The 22,309-nt window shown below is 45.5% G+C and overlaps 1 protein-coding gene across 1 annotated transcript in view; it reads right to left on the bottom strand.

The window, feature by feature from the left end:
* LOC144503067 (uncharacterized) overlaps positions 1-22,309 on the bottom strand; it is a 182,346-nt gene that overhangs the window by 83,150 nt on the left and 76,887 nt on the right. The window contains exon 4 of the mRNA XM_078227568.1: positions 14,178-14,300. Within this exon, the coding sequence (XP_078083694.1) occupies positions 14,178-14,300 (123 nt within the window). The remainder of the gene's footprint in view (positions 1-14,177; positions 14,301-22,309) is intronic.

Raw genomic sequence — 22,309 nt, 5'->3', positions numbered from 1 at the left:
GCATTTAGAGAGGCAAGGACTGATTAGGAACAGTCAGCATAGCTTTGTGAATGGAAAATCGTGTCTCACGAATTTGATTTGAGTTTTTTGAAGGGATAACCAAGAAGGTAAAATAAAGGTAATTTAGTAGTCACAAGTAGGCTTACACTCACATGCAATGAAGTTAGTGTGAAAATCCCCTAGTCGCCACACTCCGGCACCTGTTCGGGTACACTGAGGGAGAATTTAGCATGGCCAATGCATTCATTGGTCAGAACATTGAATTCTTGATGAAATTGTACAAGACATTGGTAAAGCCACACTTGGAATACTGTGTACAGTTCAGGTCACATTATTATAGAAAGGATATCAGTAAACTCGAAAGAGTGCAAAAAAGATTTACTTGGATGCGACTGGAACTCTATAAAAATGAGAGGCATAGATAAGGTAGATAGTCATCTTTTCCCAAAGGTAGGGGAGTCAAAACCTAGAGGACATAGGTTTAAGATGAGAGATACAGAAGGGTCCAGAGGGTCAATTTTTTCACTGAGGGTGGTAAGTGACTGGAACAAGCTGCAGAGGTAGTAGTAGAGGGAGGTACAATTTTGTCTTTTAAAAAGCATTTAGACAGGTACATGGGTAAGATGGGTATAGAGAGATATGCGGGCATATGGGGTTGATTAGTGGTAAAAACTGGGTGGTATGGGCAAGTTGGACCAAAGGGCCTGTTTCCATGCTGTAAACCTCTATGACTCTATGAGTTGCTATTGAGAAGATGCTGTCGGCATTTTTCTTGGACCACAGCAGTCCATGCTGTAAATTCAGGAACTCTTACGATGCTGAGAGAAGTGAGTTCCAGGAGTTTGACTCAGCAACAAGGAGGGGAAAAATTATCTATGTCAAAATCAGAATTATATATGGCTTGAAGGACATATTGCAGATGCTGGTATTCTCACCCAGATCCTTTTGATTTGATATGATTTATTCTTGTCACATGTATTGGGATACAGTGAAAAGTATTGTTTCATGCACACTATACAGAAAAAAACATACTGTTCATCGAGTACACAGGGGAGAAGGAAAGGAGAGGGTGCAGAATGATCACGGATCTCACTCCCTCCTCCAAGAACATGGAACCCGTAGCACCACTCCCCCATCACTGTACCCTGGAATTGCCCCCTGGTGGCAGTGCCAGAGGACAGTACCAGGGTACTCCCCAAGCATGGCTCTCTCCCACCTGGGGGCTGCACTGGCGGGTTCTGTTCACTAGTTCCCCATTTTTCAAAACCTGTCATGAGTGGCATTGACATGATGTCACTAGGATGGACGGGGGGGGGTTAACTATCCAGTGTGGGGGGGGGGGTGTTACAACAGGGAGACCTGCTAATCCTATTCAAATGTATTTAAATGCATTGCATGACAGGAATCCGATTACATCACTAGCGGGGGGGCTTTGACAATTGAGCAGGGAAATCCCGCCAGCGTAAATGCCATTCTGAGAATCTCGCTCAATTCTCTGCCCCGTCCACCATTCCCACAGGAAACAGGGATGGAAAATCCCTCCTGATATCCTTTATTAACAAACGGTAAATTTACAGATTCCATCGAGGATCCTAAATGTGCTTATTTCACTCTCCCACCCCACCCCCAATAATTGTTCTTTTACCATTTGTTTAATAAATTTAACTGATTTATTCTATATGAAGCATTGGCGGTGGAGAGGTATTTCTGGTTCTCCACGTGCTGATCCTCTGTGCTTTGGATCTAGCCTTACTGATTTCATGTTAGGATTAATGGTCTGGGAACTAGCCTGGTCCGCCCCTCATACCTTCCCCAACCCAGCTGGGTCAGGTTCAACCGAGAAATCAGGCCGGCTTTAAGTTTTGCATAGAAAATATTAACAGGAGTAGGCCATTCGGCCCTTCAAGCGTGTTCCGCCATTTATAATGACCATGGCTGATCATCCAACTCAATAGTCTGTTCCCGCCTTCCGCCCATATCCTTTGATCCTCTTCGCCCGAAGAGCTGTATCTAATTATTTCCTGAAAAGGTGCAATATTTTGGCCTCAACTGCTTTCTGTGGTAGCAAACTCCACAGGCTTATTACTCTCTGGGTGAAGAAATTTCTCCTCATCTCAGTCCTAAAAGGTTTACTCTACATCCTTAGGATGTGGTCTTAATGGTCATTCACGCCACAGTCCTGCTGCAGCGAAGTCGGAGAATTTAACGACCAGCCAAATCTCTTCGCTGTGATGGGATGGGAAAAACCTGCCAGTGTGAACAGTGGTAAGATTCCAGCCTTAGATTTTGATCTCTGTCTGGACACCCCACCACGGGGAACATCCATCCTGCATTTACACTGTCTAATCCTGTTAGAATTTTATTTCTGAGACTCCCCCCTCCTCATCCTTCTACTTTTCATGAATTATTATCCTAATCCCCACCCTCCCATCACCAAAAATCCAGAAAACCTCTGTATCCTGTCCGGAACTACCTGGATACGAGATCCGGTACCTGCTTTATCTATATTGTAACAACTTTAATCCGGCAATTGAGATTGGCCTGTTAGAATATGAGCCAATGAAAGATGTCCCTGATTAAGGGTCATCAAAACATGTCCCTGATTAAGGGCCAAATTGAGGGAGCCTCTTGCTTTGTATTTAACCAGGAGTGTCAGTTCCACTGGGACTCCTAGTGTAGACTGCTGACTGGAAGCACTCTGTATGTTGTTGTCAGACTTGTAAATAAATAAAGGGATTTTGGTGAAGGGACTTCTGCCTCCAAGGACTTATTACATATATATTTACATATAGTGTCTTCCTTAGATGCAAATTATCAGCAAGAACTTAGCATAAGAACCTATCCATTGCAAAAACCATGGTATGTTCTTTTCCAACACCCATTATCTTGAGAAGACCAATCTTATATATGGACAATAACAGACATTTCTGCATTGTGATGGTGATTCCACTTCCAAAATGCTTCATTGGTGGTAAAACACTTTGGGGATGCTATGAGGTCCCAGAAGGTGCCAAGTAAATCCAAGTCTTTCTTTCTTATCCCTTTTTCACAGTGTTGGCAAAAATTGACACAGAGCACGCACAATGGAGTTCAGCTTGCTTACTTTGTTCCTTTTCGTGGATGGATGAGTAAGGGTGGAAAAGGTTTTGCTTCTCTGTAAATGCCCTGTGACCTTAAGAATAACATAGGATAAAAAGAAAATCTCTGAGGCTGATTTATTAACTCACCAGCGTCTTTTCTATCAGCCCCTTGTGCGTCTTGTTTATACCACACATTGACACAACTTACAAGTTTATTTTAAGCACCTAAAGAGATCATGATGGTTTTTCTCCTGCGGGGACTTGCCAGCAGAAGGTTGCTGCCGTCTGTATTTTGTGTGGGCACCGCACTGTGATGGACGCACAGCAGGCTGGTGAACTCAATGCGGAGGCAAGCTGGTTCCTGGCAACCTTGCGAAGTTCTGCGAAAGAGCTGTCAAATTGTCTGTGTGTGTTTGTATTGTAATTAAGATCCAATGCTGTTGAAGTGTTTAAATTGGGGAGGGCAGGGTGTTCACACGTGGGCAACAACAATAATACAAACAGAAAATGCTGGAAATCTTCAACAGGTCAGGCAGCATTGGTGGCAGAATCTATTGAGGCTGAATTTTCCCAGGCCTGTGGAGGTGGCTTTGGAGGAAAATGCCACATGCAGGGTTGGCTTGACACCAAGTGTTTTACCCAACAGCTGGGGCTACCTGTAAGGCATTTAAAAGGGATTTTCTTTTAAATTAATTCATGGGCGTTGCTGGCTGGCCAGCATTTATTGCCCATCCCTAGTTCAGAGGGCAGTTGAGAGTCAACCACATTGCTGTGGCTCTGGAGTCACATGTCGGCCAAACCAGATAAGGACGACAAATTTCCTTCCCTAAAGGACATTAGCGAACCAGATGGATTTTTCCGACAATTGACAATGGTTTCATGGTCATCAGTAGATTCTGAATTCCAAATGTTTTTTATTGAATTCAAATTCCACCAAGTGCCACCGCGGGATTTGAACCCGGGCCCCCAGAGCATTTGCTGAGTGTCTGGATTAATAGTCTAGTGATTATACCACCAGACCATTGCCTGCCCTTATTTTTTGATGCTCATAAAATTAAGTGAGTGGCACAAAGGGTCTTACTGTGTCTGCTCCTCGGTAGGGGAGAGAGGAACAGGAGGAGATCGGAGCCTTCTAGCTTGTCAGGCTGTTGCAAAACTCACTAATGGCAAAGAGCAGCACTGTTGCAGGCCCATATCGCTGTTTTGTTATGACTCCAATAGTTACATGCATTTTACTTTGTATTCGCTTCATTGATACTGAAATTAGGTTCTAGTGTTTCCCTGTCTGACCCTCAGCGATGTTCCCGCTAGTCCCACATTGGGGGCTACAGGTCTCCAGTGCAGTGGGCTGTGCCATCCTGTATTCTGCCTCGGGAACTCACCCATCATCACTAATTGGATGGCAGACATAGCATGTTAACTGGGCATTTCCTGTAGAATGAGGCCATTGGTCACGCTGCCAAAGCATCAAGAGTAGGAATCTGGAAAGCGTCTCAGCTTTGGGTTCCCAATACCCACAGGAAGATAGAGCCCAATATTTCAAGTCGATAACCTTTCATTAAAACCCTGAAAAGGTTAGAGGTGTAAAATGTTATAAGTAAGCACAGAGACTGGGACGGAGTGGAGAAGGGGTTGGGGTTGATGGGTTGAGTAAGAAGAGTAAAGGAGGTCTCTGTTAGGATGGAAGACGGGAAAAACTGAATGACAAAAGAGATACCAGCACAAGGCAAAAGGACACGGGAACATATGGAGGTCTACATGGAAAAGCAGATCATTACTGACAGCTGCTGTCCAATGGGAGCAGAGTTACAATCTGAAATTGTTCAACTCAGTGTTGATTCTGGGACACGATAGCGTTCTTAATTGAATGATTGAAAAATTGACCTCCCAAGGGCACATCCGGATGCTGGTGAGTTTTCCACCATGGTGTCACCGCAGGACACTCAAAGTCAAGTGGGAAGACAGGCAGGCGGAATCTCACATCCTCCCCGAAGCCCACTTTCCCAGCATTGTGACATGATCAGGCAAAATGAGCTCTGCTGGTCTGGGCACTGCATCCGTATGCCAAATAATCAGCTTGCAAAGCAGATCCTCTTTCACAACTGAAAGATGATGCCCAATCTCAAGGCAGGGGGAAGGGCAGGGAGTGGGGGGTGGCAGAGAAAATGCCTTGAGGATACTCTGAAGGCCTCATTGAACAGGACAAAAATTCACATTGATGAGTCGGAGGAACCTACTGCTAACTGTACCACGCTGCTGTCCCTTATCAAGTAAGCCACAACACAGTCAGACGTTTGATTGCATAAACTCCGTTGCGGAGAAGTAATGGAAGCAGGAAAGAGAGAGCAGAACCCTGGCTCGTGATCCTTGCCTCCCTCAGAGCAACTCTTGTTCTCTCTGCCCAAAGACCTGTGACTCCAAGATTGGCCTGCTTAGTCCCCCTGAGGACACAGAAATCGTGCTTGGCGGACATCATCCTTGTCTCAAGGGATTAATGATGAGCATGTCAGCAATGATGAATAGGAGACAGAGGGCAGAGAGGTCAGAGTGGCAGTGAAGTGAAGATCAAAGCAACTGAAGTGTTTTCTTTTTGTTTCAACCACTATGTTTTGCATTTATATCGCATCTTTGATTTAGTTAAATACCCCAAAGTACTTCATGGCAGCATGATCAGGCAAAAACTTAAATGGGCACATTAAACATTAGGACAGGTGATCAACATCTTAATTTTAAGGATGGTCTAATGGAAGAGAGGTGAATAGACACACAGTTTTCAGGTAGAAATTACAGAGCTTGAAATCTGAATAGTTGAAGATGGTTGAATAACATCTAGTCGCTATTGTGCTATTATAACACAAAAGGCACCAATCCCCCATAAGAGATTTGTTAAACACAATGGAGAGAGTTCAGGTCCCACCGTTGTCACCATGTCATGTTACTATAATGATATAATCATAAAAATTTACAGCAGGGAAGAAGGCCATTCAGTCCCCACCATGTCCACACTGATTGACAAATAGCCACCCAGCCTAATCCCACTTTCCAGCCCTTGGTCTGTAGCCTGGTAGGTTACTTCACTTCCAATGCATATCCAAGTACATTTTAAATGTTATGCATGTTCCTACCTCCAACATCCTTTCAAACAGTGAGTTCCGGATCCCCACGACCCTCCGGGTGCAAATGTTTCCTCTCAAATCCCCTCTAAACCTCCTACCTCATAATATAAATTCATATCCTGAGTGTGGACCCTTCAATCAAGTGAAATAGGGCCTTCCTGGCCTTGCCATTCTGACCTATCACTATTTTATACACATGAAGGCACTGATCACTCATAACAGATTTTTAAACACAATAGTGCATGTTCAAATCCCACCGTTGCCACCATGATATGTTATTATAATCATATAATAGGCACTGATCACGCATAAGGGATTTTGCATACACATCATGGTTTTGTTTATTAAGTCTAGGCACATGAGAGCAGTTTTGAATAGGTATAAAGATTGGGGTGGCACGATGACACAGTAGTTAGCACTGCTGTCTCACAGTGCCAGGGATCCAGGTTCGATTCCCGGCTTGGGTCACAGTCTATACGGAGCCTGCACATTCTCCCCGTGTCTGCGTGGGTTTCTAACGGGTGCTCTGGTTTCCTCCCACAGTCCAAAGATGTGTGAGTTAGGTGGATTGGCCATGCTAAATTGCCCCTTAGTGTCAGGGGACTAGCTAGGGTAAATACGTACGGTTATGGGGATAGGGACGGAGTGGGATTGTGGTTAATGCAGACTGGATGAGCCGAATGGCCTCCTTCTGCACTGTAGGATTCGATGATAAGATGGAGACATCAGAGGTGTGAGTGTGTGCTCTATTCAAAGCAAAACTGAAACTAAGACTGATCATAGATACCCAATAGTGCAGAAAGAGGCCATTTGGCCCATCGATTCTGCACCGACCACAATCCCACCAGGCCCTACCCCCATATCCCTACATATTTACCCACTAATCTCTCTAACCTTCACATCTCAGGACACTAAGGGGCAATCTTAGCATGGCCAATCAACCTAACCCGCACATCTTTGGACTGTGGGAGGAATCCAGAGCTCCCAGAGAAAACCCACACAGACACGAGGAGAATGTGCAAACTCCGCACAGACAGTGACCCAAGCCGAGAATCGAACCCAGGTCCCTGGAGCTGTGAAGCAGCAGTGCTAACCACTGTGCTACCGTGCTGTCCAGTATAGACTGGATCACAGAATAGTTTTGCCATCTATTGATGTCATGCTACTCTCCCTTAAAGGCATATTACACAGTCACATGTGCCTTCTTGTTGCTTAGGTCTGTGCTGTTCACCATTACAATAATATCCTTGCATGTAAAGTCTGGAAATATTCTAACAGTCAATAAAGGTGTTTCTAAATTAGATGGGAAAAGACACAAAAAATTAATACAGGAGATGTCAGCTTAATGTTTCATTGATGCTGCACGCTTGATTTTGCATCAAAGCAAATCAGGTGTGAAGTAAAGTGCGTGACTCTGAGGTAAAGTGAATGGAGTGGACGGGAGGCAGTGGCATAGTGGTATTGTCATTGAAAGAGCAATCCAGACACCCAACATAATGCTCTGGGGACCTGGGTTCAAATCCCACCATAGCAGATGGTTAAAATTTGAATTCAATAAAAATCTGCAATTAAAAGTCTAATGGCCATGAAACCATTGTCGATTGTTGTAAAAACCCATCGGGTTCACTAATATCCTTTAGGGAAGGAAATCTGCCGTCCTTACCTGGTCTGGCCTACATGTGACTCTAGACCCCCAGGAATGTGGTTGACTCTTAATTGCCCTCAGCAACGGGCAATAAATGCCCAGCCAGTGACGCCCACACTGAATGTTTTGAAAAAACCTCCCTCTTTCTGCTGTCACACTAGTTGCTGAGTCGGGTTTGGATTTCAGCCTTGGCTCAGTGGAAGTACTCTCATCTCTCAGTCACAAGGTGTTGGAATCAAGCTAGACTTGAGTATATCATTTAGACTGACATTTCAGTGCAATCCTGAGGAAGTGCTGCACTGTTCAGATGTGCCAACTTTTAGATTGAACATAAAACGAAGGACTCTATTTCCACTCAGGTGGATGCAAAAAATCTGAAGCACTATTTAAGAAGATGTAGTGGGGGTTCTCCTGGTGTCCTCAACTACTGAGTCAATCTGACAGCTCTCAACGGCTCAAATCAGGAGGACAGCATGAACAGTTGTGTACACACCTGGCATATAACACAATTCCAAATTCCACATGGCCAGAAACTGTTTGATCTCTGCGTTTAGCCTGACACCTTTTGAATCTTTCAGTTCTTTTAAACATGTTCTTGACAGGTATTTTTTTCTATGATTGCAAACAGTGATTGGCCTTACAGCACAAAGCTGCAGTGCCTTAAGGTATCATGTCACCACCATGAGGTCTATGATGCAAATGTAATATAATGCACTGTGCTCCTTCAGACACAGTTGGTAAGCATATAGAAACCACAGATGTGCACATACATGCACATGCAGGCACGCACACATGCATGCATACATGCACGCACGCATGCGCACACACACACACACACACACAAATGCACACGTGATTTTACCAACTTTTGCAGATGCACCATAGAAAGCATCCTTTCTGGATGTATCACAGCTTAGTATGGCTTCTGCTCTGACCAAGACCCCAAGAAAGTACAAAGGGTTGTGAACATAGCCCAATCCATCACTCAAACCAGCCTCCTATCCATTGACTCTGTCTACACTTCCCACTGCCTCGGAAAAGCAGCCAGCATAATCAAGGACCCCACACACCCCGGACACACACTTTTCCACCTTCTGTCGGGAAAAAGATACAAAAGTCTGAGGACATGTACCAACCGGCCCAAGAGCAGTTTCTTCCCTGCTGCCATCAGATTTTTGAACAGAGCTACCTCATATTAAGTTGATCTTTCTCTACACCCGAGCTATGCCTGTAACACTACATTCTGCACTCTCTCCTTTCCTTCTCTATGACTGGTATGCTTTGTCTGTATAGCGTGCAAGAAACAATGCTTTTCACCGTATACTTGTGATAATAATAAATCAAATCGAATCTTCACCCTATCCGTAACTGCAACATTATATTCTGCACTCTAACCTTGCCTTCTCCTCTATATACTCTATGAATGGTATGTTTTGTCTGTGACAGCTTGCAAGAAGCAAGACTTCATTGTATCCCAATACATGTGATAATAAATCAATTCAATTCAACACACACACACATTGCAAAGATGTGTTAATGGAACTAATTTTGACGCTCAGTAATAGTGTAAGACAATCTACAGTAGGTGAGTATCCGGAGTAATGCGGAATGGGCAACTGATCCAATATAGTTAGTTTTATAATAGTGCCCAAAGTCTGAATGACCCCACTGCGTGCATTTTGTGACAGAGACTTCTACTCCATATGGAGAGTACTGTGATGAGACATGGCAGACATCACAGCCAAGTCCAAATAAATTCTTCACACAAGCATTCCAGAATCCTAAAGATTGGTTGATTTTCATTCTACCCTCCCAAGCCTAAAAGTGTTGAAAGCAAGTCTGACAGAGGTCAAACAACATAGAATAAAGGGCAGACTGAACATGGGGGCATTCATTTATGTGGAACTCAATACCACACTGGTTGTGCCTTTCTACACATCCTGGAAGCTTGCTTGATGTGTAGTTTAAGTAACTGAGAAGCATCCCTCATGTTCTATGTAACACACTCATGCTCAGACATTGTTCTACGCACTCACACTCAGATGTTGTTCCGTTCCTTATCTTCTCCATGTTTATACTCGTGTCTTGTTTTATTCAAAAGTAAATGAAGATAATGTAGCTTCCTCATTGTTTTGGGAATAGTTTTCAGCCAATTTGACTCAAGCCACCAGACTGCATGCTGCAAAATCACAAAGGATAAAGAGAAAGTCATCTATCTTAACAAGATGGCGTGTTAGTTGTCAGGAATACATGATTTTATTATAATGTCTTCATATTAAACTGCCTGAGGAGTCTATGAGTCTCTTTATAGAGATGGTAAATGTCACAGAAGGAAAGGGTCGATCAAATTCAGAATGAAGACAATGGGTCGGGTTGACATGACAGATTACCTCGTTTTCAGTATCAATATTCTTGTCTTGGGATATTTATTTGGCCACTGTTGAGAAATTATTGCATCTTCAGTTAATCATTCTCTCTATGTTGAAAGCAAAGGAACACAGATATTGCCTGGTAAAAATAAACAATTCACGACTGAGATCAGGAAATACTTCTTCAGATTAGCGTGATCAATATTCAACACCTGTAACAGTCTTTTAGATATGGCAGTGGAGACAAAAGCCTGGGTATGATTTAGTAATCAGTTAGAGACTGTGTTCGGCAGACTGTAGATTTCTAAAGCTGTCACCTAGACGGGCCAAATAGCCTCTCTCAAGTTGTGATATATATTGATGGTGAGTTTGTTTTGCAGCACGATGGTTGGCACTGCTGCCTGATGGCGCCTGGGACCAGGGTTCGATTCCAACCTTGCTGTCTGTATGGAGTTTGTACATTTCTCCCGTGTTTGCGTAGGTTCCTTCCGAGTGCTCCAGTTTCCTCCCACACTCCAAAGATGTATGGGTTAGGTAGATTGGCCATGCTAAATTGCCCCTTAGCGTCCCAAGATGTATAGGTTAGGGGGATTAGCAGGGAGTTACAGGGATAGAGGGGTGTACTTGGGAAAGATGCTTTGCCAGAGAGTCAGTGCAGACTTGATGGGCCAAATAGCCGTCTCCTGCACTATAGGGATTCTGATTCTAGGTAGCATTCCACACAGATTGGTCGCACTCTCACATCTGAGTCAAACGTTTGTGGGTTCAAGGCCCACTCTGAGGGAGTTTTTTTTTTCATTTGTGGGACATGGGTGTCACTGGCTGCCCAATATTTATTGCCCATCCCTAGTTGCCTTTATCTATATAGCAATTTAGAGTCAATCACATTGCTGTGGATCTGGATTCGCATGTAGGCCAGGCCAGGTAAGGACAGCAGATTTCCTTCCCTAGAGGACATTAGTGAACTAGATGCGGTTTTTCCGACAAATCGTCATCAGTAGATTCTTAATTCCAGAATTTTTTAAAATTGAATTCAAATTTCACCATCTGCCATGGTGGGATTGGAACCCAGATCCCAGGAACATTAGCTGAGTTTCTGGATTAATAGTATAGCGATAACAACATTAGGTCATCGCCTTCCCTATAATGCCTCCAACAGTGTGGCGCTATTGGAGGTGTTGTCTTTTGACAAGACATTCCAAAGCATAGTTTACTCTCTGGAGAGATGAAAGGTTGCATGGCAATGTTTTGAAGAATAACAGTCGAGTTGTCCCTGGTGTCCTGGCCAACATTCAGCCCTCAACCACCAGATAAAAACAAACTATCTGATGATTATCACATTGCTGCTCACAGAACCTTACTTTGCATTACAATTCAGACAGTAATTTCTTGGCTGCAAAGAGCTTTGAGACTTGTTGTGAAAAGCATAATATGACGATCAGCTTTTATTTCAGGTTGGCCAGGGAATTCCACAAAGCTCACATGCTCCTTCTGTGCTACTAAGCCAGCTAAATCAAAGGTCCTGGATTTGACCATGAGTCTTTTCTTAGCAGTTCACAGTGGGTAGTGGTGAGGTTGCAGATGTGATTCAGCATAATGGGGTCGTTTACTTCTGATTGTCAATCACTGTGGAATGGGGGAGAAAAAGTAGGATCAGAATTGGTCACATTGCCATCCCTATTTGTCTGTGAGTAACCTCACTCAATCAGAGATGTTAGCGGGATGGGGAAGGAGACTTTTCCCTCCCGTTTTCATCAAGCAGGATTGCTGAACAGGAGTGGAAAAATCCCTCAGAAGGCCCAAATTGCATTCCACCAGGGGCCAGTGCCAGGGGATGTGCCAGGCAGTGACGGGTGGAATGCCAGGGGAATTGTTGTATGGGGGGGGTGGGGTGGTGGCGGTACAGTGGTTAGCACTGCTGCTTCACAGCGCCAGGGACCCGGACTCAATTCCCAACTTGGGTCACTGTCTGTGTGGAGTTTGCACGTTCTCCCCGTGTCTGCGTGGGTTTCCTCCGGTGCTCCGGTTTCCTCCCACACTCCAAAAATGTATTGGTTAGATGCGTTGGCCATGCTAAATTCTCCCTCAGTGTACCCGAACAGGCGCTGGAGTGTGGCGACTACGGGATTTTCACAGTAACTTCATTGCAGTGTTAATGTAAGCCTACATGTGACTAATAAATAAACTTTTTAACTTTAGGGAGGGCGGTGCGTGGTGGGCAGGTGCTGCATGGGGGAGGGAGGTGGGGTATTCTATTTTAATTTTTTCGCATTGGGGCAGCCTTTAGAAATGGCACCTCAATGTTGAAAAACTAAGTTTCTGCCGTGGCCTCAATCAGAGATAACACCAGCGTGATGCCCTGGGACCCTTGCAGTTTTAATTTGAACCGGCCAAACAACACGGCAGAGACTGCTGCCATGGGGGCCAGAACCTTCAATACCACTTTTCCCACCCACTGTGACACTCTGCATATCTTCCACCCTGAGAATAACCACTTTGGCACATTACCAGAGGGCACAGTACCCCAAAAGCTGTAACCCAGCAGGAGTTGATGCCATGTGGTGAAGAGGGGACGACATTCATGTCAGGCGGGATTTTCCAGTCTTTCCGGCGGCAGGGACATCTTGTTGAAGTTGTATAAGACATTGGTAAGGCCACACTTGGAGTACTGTGTACAATTCTGGTCACCCTAATATAGAAAGCATATTATTAAACTAGAAAGAGTGCAGAAAAGATTTACTAGGATGCTACTGGGACTTGATGGTTTGAGTTATAAGGAGAGGCTGGATAGACTGGGACTTTTTTCTCTGGAGCGTAGGAGGCTGTGGGGTGATCTTATAGAGATCTATAAAATAATGAGGGGCATAGATCAGCTAGATAGTCAATGTATTTTCCCAAAGGTAGGGGAGTCTAAAACTAGAAGGCATAGGTTTAAGGTGAGATGGGGGAGATTCAAAAGGGTCCAGAGGGGCAATTCTTTCACACAGAGGGTGGTGAGTGTCTGGAACAAGCTGCCAAAGGTAATAGTAGAGGCGGGTACAATTTTGTCTTTTAAAAAGCGTTTAAACGGTTACATGGGTAAGATGGGTATAGAGGGATATGGGCCAAACGCGGGCAATTGGGACTAGCTTAGGAGTTTAAAAAAAGGGCGACATGGACAAGTTGGGCCGAAAGGCCTGTTTCCATGCTGTAAACCTCTGACTCTATTTCATTGCGGGTGGGGGAAAGTGGAGGTAAGAGATAAACTTCAGACATGAGAGTGCAGGGGATTTAATAATCTGGTAGAGTTGGGGGGTGGGATAGATTGCAGAGGCAAGAGAATAAAGGGGGTTTGGCAGGTCTGGAGGGGGGAGATGGCAGAGACATGAGAGTGAAGGGGGTTTGGTAGTGTTAGAAGGGGTGGAAGGTTGGGAGAGAGAAGATTGGAGGTGAGGAAGCTGGAGCCCAACATGGAACAGTAGAATAGGGACACAGAAGGAAGTGATTGGACTTGATTTGTATGAGTATGAGGAGCTGCACATAGATTCGAGAGGATGACAGTGGGCTGGGAACACTATGGCACAAGAAGAAAAAGTTGCACAGAGACTCATGAGTGGTGTGCGTCACGGGGGGAGGGAGGGTGTAGGGAAGACTTGCATTAGAGGGATGGGTTGCACATAGAAGTGTGGCCAGGGGTGAAAAATGGTCTTGTGGTCATTCATTAAGGAGCCGGAGAGCTGAGTGTCAGAATGCCTGAACTGGGGTCCAGAGGTCAGGGTAAGAGATTAACGCCAGTCCTGGGGTTCTGTGGGCTATGCCCTAGAGGGCTATGGGTGGCATGCACATCATGTTTCTAATCTGGGAATGGGGGGCAAGGGCCGTGTGCTCGATGGGGATCAGACACTGCTCGGTATATGTAGCATGGTCATACTTCTCACACGTTGTGGTGATGGATTGGAGATGAGATGGTCATGGTCAGGGAATATACCTGCAGCCTGTAAATGGGGGAAATATAATGGGGGTGGGAGGTGTACTCAAAGCTCTCTGCGGTGGGCAGGGGTGTCATCTGTATATGTGACTTTGCACACAGCCGCTGGATGGAGACTTCCACCTGAAACATGGGAGCATCAACAGTGATGGGTTCTGGGGAGTGGGCATACATGTCCACTGCAATAACAATGTCGGGGGAGACTGGAGAATCACCGGAGGGATTTCTACCTGAACACCTGCATATCATCAGGTTCCAGGAAGATCCAAACTCTGACGGGGGCGGGGGGTGGGGGGGGGGGGGGGGGGGTGGGGGAGTGTCGAAGCTGGTTCTGAAATATAAACGCAGATCCAATGACACTAATGATGCATGTTCACAGATCTCATCAGAAACGCAAAAAGCTATTAATTAATAAGGAAAAACTGTACAGAGGCTGGCAGCAGCCCATGTCATATTATGCACTGAATATGGGTTTTTTACTGTTGCAGTGGTGGTGATGGTTCATTGGTAAGATCTTGAGACTTGTGTGTTTTTATACATAAACACTTTTATTGGTAGGCTTTAACTGTGTACAGTTCCAAATGTTCTCTTACATGGAGCTCTTCCATGCAGGCTTGCTGCTTTTCCATTCCTGTGACCAATTCAGCAATCCTGTCCTGGCACATTACCTCATTTCTTTCTCTGTCTGAATTGCTGATTCTGTTGTCAATTTCAATGTTTTTACCTCTTTAGTTAATTTCCCCTTGCCAAACTTCCCTTCTTCAAGCTCTTATTCTCCTGATTCAATTCTTCACTGGACTTGCTCTTATTTTCTGGCTGTTTTTAATGGAATTCATTGTCCATTGTCTCATTAAGTTCTCATTTTTAACTTCATTTTATAATTTTTTGTAAATTTTATTCCCAGAGTTCGCTGTCAGTCATTTGATTTTATTGTTTTAGTGTCCACTCGAGAGCTTTAATTCTTGTTGCTGATTCCTCTTTATGTTCAACGGTTCCCAGTTTCTTTCAACATCTTTAATTTCTGTATTTCTTCTGAAGGAAATCCATCATGATCTTACTGGACAAACACATTTCACAAATGGAATCTTCATTTCAACTTGTCTTAACATCAGCTAAACCCTTATGGCTTAACTGTTGTTCGGGCATGAGTCCGATGAAGTGTTGACTTGTTTCCATTCTGCAATTCTTTCATTGTGATTTATTTGGTCATTGAGTGTCTTTCAGTGCCCTCCTGGGGGTTTTTCAGTGCCCTCCTGGGGGTTTTTCAGTGCCCTCCTGGGGGTTTTTCAGTGCCCTCCTGGGGGTTTTTCATTGGCCTCCTTTTAAAAGAACAAAACAAAGAACAAAGAACAATACAGCACAGGAACAGGCCCTTCGGCCCTCCAAGCCCACGCCGCTCCCTGGTCCAAACTAGACCATTCTTTCGTATCCCTCCATTCCCACTCCGTTCATGTGGCTATCTAGATAAGTCTTAAACGTTCCCAGTGTGTCCGCCTCCACCACCTTGTCTGGCAGCGCATTCCAGGCCCCCACCACCCTCTGCGTAAAATACGCCCTTCTGATATCAGTGTTAAACCTCCCCCCCCCTCACCTTGAGCCTATGACCCCTCATGAACGTCACCACCGATCTGGGAAAAAGCTTCCCACCGTTCACCCTATCTATGCCTTTCATAATTTTATACACCTCTATTAGGTCACCCCTCATCCTCCGTCTTTCCAGTGAGAACAACCCCAGTTTACCCAATCTCTCCTCATAACTAAGCTCTTCCATACCAGGCAACATCCTGGTAAACCTCCTCTGTACTCTCTCTAAAGCCTCCACGTCCTTCTGGTAGTGTGGCGACCAGAACTGGGCACAGTATTCCAAATGCGGCCGAACCAATGTTCTATACAACCGCAACATCAGACCCCAACTTTTATACTCTATGCCCCGTCCTATAAAGGCAAGCATGCCATATGCCTTATTCACTACCTTCTCCACCTGTGACGTCACCTTCAAGGATCTGTGGACTTGCACACCCAGGTCCCTCTGCGTATCGACACCCTTTATGGTTCTGCCATTTATCGTATAGCTCCCCCGTACGTTAGTTCTACCAAAATGCATCACTTTGCATTTATCTGGATTGAACTCCATCTGCCATTTCTTTGCCCAAATTTCCAGCCAATCTATATCCTTCTGTAGCCTCTGACAATGTTCCTCACTATCTGCAAGTCCAGCCATTTTCGTGTCATCCGCAAACTTACTGATCACCCCAGTTACACCTTCTCCCAGATCGTTTATATAAATCACAAACAGCAGTGGTCCCAATACAGAGCCCTGCGGAACACCACTCGTCACAGGCATCCAGCCGGAAAAAGACCCTTCCACTACCACCCTCTGTCTTCTGTGACCAAGCCAGTTCTCCACCCATCTAGCCACCTCCCCCTTTATCCCATGAGATCCAACCTTTTGCACCAACCTACCATGAGGGACTTTATCAAACGCCTTACTAAAGTCCATATAGACGACATCCACGGCCCTTCCCTCGTCAACCATTCTAGTCACTTCTTCAAAAAACTCCACCAGGTTAGTGAGGCATGACCTCCCTCTCACAAAACCATGCTGACTATCGTTAATGAGTTTATTCCTTTCTAAATGCGCATACATCCTATCTCTAAGAATCCTCTCCAACAACTTCCCTACCACGGACGTCAAGCTCACCGGTCTATAATTTCCCGGGTTATCCTTCCTACCCTTCTTAAATAACAGGTCACTGTATGGAGTTTGCACATATAGGAACCCAGATTCAATTCTGGTCTCACTGTCTGTATAGAGTTTGCACGTTCTCCCCGTGTCTGCATGGGTTTCCTCCAGGTGCTCCAGTTTCCTCCCACTGTCCAAAGATGTGCAGGTTAGGTGGATTGACTATAATAAATTGCCCCTTAGTGTCCCAAGATGTGTAGATTAGGGAGATTAGTGGGGTAAATATGTAGGGTCTGAGTAAAATACTCTGTCAGAGAGTTGGTGCAGACTCGATGGGCTGAATGGCCTCCTTCTGCACTGTAGGGAATCTATGATACAGCTTGAGGGGGCACCACTCCACATCAAGTGTGGCTGACCAGGATTCTCTCCTGCTCTTACCTCCAGCCATTGGCGTGTTGGAATATTTGCAGATTGACACTCAATCTGGTTGACCATGTTATGAACGCACATTCCTTGGCCATCAAATCCTGGGGTGGGACTTAAAGCATATGCTTCTGACTCAAGAGGCAGTGACACTACCCACTGTGACTCCAGGCCTCCTCAACCACCAACTTAGGCATTGAATTCCAGATGCCTACTATCCTCTGGGTGAAAAAAGCTTTCCCTTATGTCCCCTCCAATCCTTCTACCAATCATAAGTGGTAAAACTGGAAGGGAATCGAGCATGCATAACTCTAGGACCAGAATATTAAGGAGGTTCAGCAGATGGGTGTCTGATCTGAACTCCCATGAAATTCTGCTGGATACGTATCCTGACGTCATAGCGCCCTCACGTGATATTTTGGTTGGCGTGCGCGCTTCCGACTCATGCACGCCCGCTGACAAATGAAAGGGCAATTAAGCCCATGAAGCTTGCAATTGGTCCAAATTTCAGGTGGCCCATGCACTGTTATGTTTGGTACATGGGCCACTCAGCCAGATGGCATTCATGTTCCTGATCCTGGGTGGGATAAAATGTCCGGGATGAAATAAAACAAAAGGCCATGTTTCAGGGTTGCTGTGAGATGGGCTATGCTGCTAGTTGCTTGATTCGGCATGATAGAGAGGGGAGTTGCAGCATTCTTTCAGTGCAAATGTCACTGGGACAGTGCTGCAGCTCTCTGGAGCAGTGGTCAACCTTCAAGGAGCTGGTTGGAAATGCCCGCCTACGCCATTGCATGTCACGGTGTGCACCCTCTTCCTGCCCACCCTGGAAGCACTCAACCTTTCAGAGCATTCGTTTCATGATGGCTGGCTGATAATTGGTCAGCCAATGTTAACTCACACTCGGGGTGGGAGGGGGGGTTGGTCATGGCTGGGGGCGTGTTTCGTGCCTACCAAGCGCTTGCCCCCAATGGGTGGAAAATCCGGGCCCACGGTGTCTTTTAGTGAATGTCACTTCCTAACATAATTTGCAGTCACTTCCAATAAAGAGATTAACACATCTCCCTGACGCTTGACAAGCAGCGAGTCAATGACATCAGTCAGTGAAACGTCGCATGCACGTAAGGTTCACAAAGGGACATGGTCACAGAATGATAAGAGGCCACAGGGATGAATATGCTCGAAGCATTCAAATGATGAAACCATTGGAATGAACAACAAATGTATTTACATAGGTGCATGCTTTTTTTTAATTATTCATTCATGGGACATGGGTGTCACTGGCTGGCCAGCATTTATTGCCCATCCTTAGTTGCCCTTGAGAAGGTGGTGGTGAGCTGCCTTCTTGAATTGCTGCAATCCATGTTCTCTGGGTTGACCCACAGTGCTGTTAGGGAGGGAATTCCAGGATTTTGACCCAGCGACTGCGAAGGAATGGCAAAATATTTCCAGGTCAGGATGGTGAGTGGCTGGGAGGAGAACTTGCGGGTGGTGGTGTTCCCATGTATCTGTTGCCCTCGTCCTTCTAGATTGAGTGGTTGTGGGTTTGGAAGGTGCTGCATAAGGATCCTAGGTGAATGCAGTGAGTATACACCCATGACACAAAAGCGAATCAAGTTTCTTAATCCTTCGATCCTGACAGTACATGTCCATAGGTGTGCGGGTTAGGTCGATTGGACATGCTAAATTAACCCTTGGTGTCCTGGGATTGGCAGGGTAACTAAGCGGGGATAGGGCCTGGGTTGAATTGTTGTTGGTGCGACTGGATGGGTCAAATGGCCTTCTTCTGCATTGTATCGTTTCTATGATTCTAGGATTCTTGGCAGCTATCCTCTGGAGCCTAGAGAGCCCCCGCCCGGTGTGGGTCTCCTGCTGTGAGACACGGACATCCTCCTTGGCCTCCTTGGCCTGTGCAGCTGGAAGTGATGGAGTCACGGGAAGGCGATGGCCTCGTGGTATTATTCTATTAATCCAAAAACTCAGTTAATATCTTGGGGATCTGAGTTCGAATCCCACCATGTCAGTTGACGGAATTTGAATTCAATAAAAAATATCTGGAATTAAGAATCTACTGATGACCATGAAACCAATGTTGATTGTCGGAGAAACTCATCTGGTTCACGAATGCTCTTTAGGGAAGGAAATCTGCCATCCTTACCTGGCCTGGCTTACATGTAACTCCAGATCCACAGCAATGTGGTGGTGGAACATGTTTGTGCATAGTGGGGAGGAGAGAGGGAGGTGGCAGCGATGACTGTTGGTGGAGGGAGAGAGAGATAGAGGATAATGCCAGCTATGACATTGGGGAGGGTGGGGAGGTTATTTTTTAGTCTGAACGGGGTGCCTTTTAATAAGGGCGCCCTGATCTCAAGGCAGCCAGGCTTTGCTGGCATGTTGGGACCCTGCCCCTCAACATAACAGCATGAAACACGCCCCCCTGTTTTTTTTGGTCAAGGTGCCATAAGACCTGGAGAGCAAATTTGCCTGTTCTCTGGAGAGAAACACATCAGTTTTCAGTCAGATCCTGACACTTTGCCATTTTTTGGTAAGATACCGCCCTCTATCTTGGGGTACATCTTTTGCACCATATCCCGCAATAAAGAATTTACTAAGTGTGACAAATAAGACAAGGGAGACATTGACAATTGTATTGATATTGAGGATATTGAATCTTCAGAGAGCATTCTAAGGAAATTCATTGAACCGTTCCAAGTGTGAGGGACATAGTTATATGGACAGGTTGACAAAGCTGGGATTATTTGCTTTAGGGCGGAGAATGTTGAGAGGAAATTTTAAACCAGGTGTTTGTTGGAAATTATGAGGGTTCCTGATAAGTTATATGAGAGAATTCCTGTATTGGCTGGTGGGTCAGTAACCAGGGAACAAAAACAAAAAATAATTAGCAAAAGAATCAGTAGAGGATACTGGGCGGACGTTTTCCATCCTGCCCTCTCGGGGAATCATGACAGGTGGGACACTGACCATGCAAAAGATACTGGGAGGCATTTCCTGGTCTTGTGGCGAGCACAGCCAGAAAATCCCACCCGCTGAACATAGAACATTACAGCACAGTACAGGCCCTTCGGCCCTCGATGTTGCGCCGACCAGTGAAACCAATCTAAAGCCCATCTAAGCTACACTATTCCAATATCATCCATATGTTTATCCAATGACCATTTAAATGCCCTTAATGTTGGCGAGTCCACTACTGCTGCAGGCAGGGCATTCCATGCCCTTACTACTCTCTGAGTGAAGAACCTACCTCTGACATCTGTCCAATATCTATCACCCTTCAATTTAAAGCTCGTGCTAGCTATCACCATCCGAGGGAAAAGGCTCTCACTATCCACCCTGTCTAATCCTTTGATCATCTTGTATGCCTCTATCAAGTCACCTCTTAACCTTCTTCTCTCTAACGAAAACAACCTCAAGTCCCTCAGCATTTCCTCATAAGACCTTCCCACCATACCAGGCAACATCCTAGTAAATCTCCTCTGCACCCTTTCCAATGCTTCCACATCCTTCCTATAATGCAGTGACCAGAACTGTACACAATACTCCAAGTGCGGCCGCACCAGAGTTTTGTACAGCTGCAACATGACCTCCTGGCTCCAAAACTCAATCCCTCTACCAATAAAAGCTAACACTCCGTACGCCTTCTTAACAACCCTATCAACCTGGTTGCCAAGTTTCAGGGATCTATGCACATGGACACCGAGATCTCTCTGCTCATCCACACTACCAAGTATCTTACCATTAGCCCAGTATTCTGTAATCCTGTTACTCCTTCCAAAGTGAATCACCTCACACTTTTCCGCATTGAACTCCATTTGCCACCTCTCAGCCCAGCACTGCAGCTTATCTATGTCCCTCTGTAACCTGCAACAACCTTCCGCACTGTCCACAACTCCACCGACTTTAGTGTCATCCGCAAATTTACTAACCCATCCTTCTACGCCCTCATCCAGGTCATTTATAAAAATGACAAATCGCAGTGGCCCCAAAACAGATCCTTGCTGTACACCACTAGTAACTGAACTCCAGGATGAACATTTCCCATCAACCACCACCCTCTGTCTTCTTACAGCTAGTCAATTCCTGATCCAAACCGCTAAATCACCCTCAATCCCATGCCTCCGTATCTTCTGCAATAGCTTACCATGGGGAACCTTATCAAATGCTTTACTGAAATCCATATGCACCACATCAACTGCTTTACCCTCATCCACCTCTTTGGTCACCTTCTCAAAGAACTCAATAAGGTTTGTGAGGCACGACCTACCCTTCACAAAACCATGTTGACGATCCCTAATCAAATTATTCCTTTCTAGATGATTATAAATCCTATCTCTTATAATCCTTTCCAAAACTTTGCCCACAACAGAAGTAAGGCTCACTGGTCCATAATTACCAGGGTTGTCTCTACTCCCCTTCTTGAACAAGGCGACAACATTTGCTATCCTCCAGTCTTCTGGCACCATTCCTGGTGCGTCAACACCAAATTCACAAGACAGCACCGAACATCACCCAAGCACAACGCAACGCCATCCACGCTCTCAAGACCAACTGCAACCTTGTCATCAAACCAGCTGACAAAGGAGGGGCCATCGTCATACTGAACAGAATGGATTACTGCAAAGAAGTGTACCGACAACTGAACAACGAGGAACACTGCAGACAGTTACCCACAGATCCGACCAAAGAACACACCCATCAACTCAACACTCTGATCAAAACCTTTGATCTGGACCTTCAAAACACCCTCCGTGCTCTCATCCCACGTACTCCACCATTGGAGATCTCCACTGCCTCCCAAAGATACACAAAGCAAACACACCCGGCCACTCCATCGTTTCAGGCAATGGAACCCTGTGCGAGAACCTCTCCGGCTATGTCGAGGATATCTTGAAACCCATTGTACAAAGAACCCCCAGCTTTTGTCGCGACACTCCGGACTTCCTACAGAAACTCAGCACACATGGAGCAGTTGAACCAGGAGCACTCCTCGTCACAATGGATGTCTCGG

This window comes from Mustelus asterias, chromosome 13 (assembly GCF_964213995.1).
Source record: "Mustelus asterias chromosome 13, sMusAst1.hap1.1, whole genome shotgun sequence".
Classification (NCBI taxonomy): domain Eukaryota; kingdom Metazoa; phylum Chordata; class Chondrichthyes; order Carcharhiniformes; family Triakidae; genus Mustelus; species Mustelus asterias.
The sequence above is the reverse complement of the archived record's forward strand: the minus strand, read 5'-3'. Positions and strand labels throughout refer to the sequence as shown.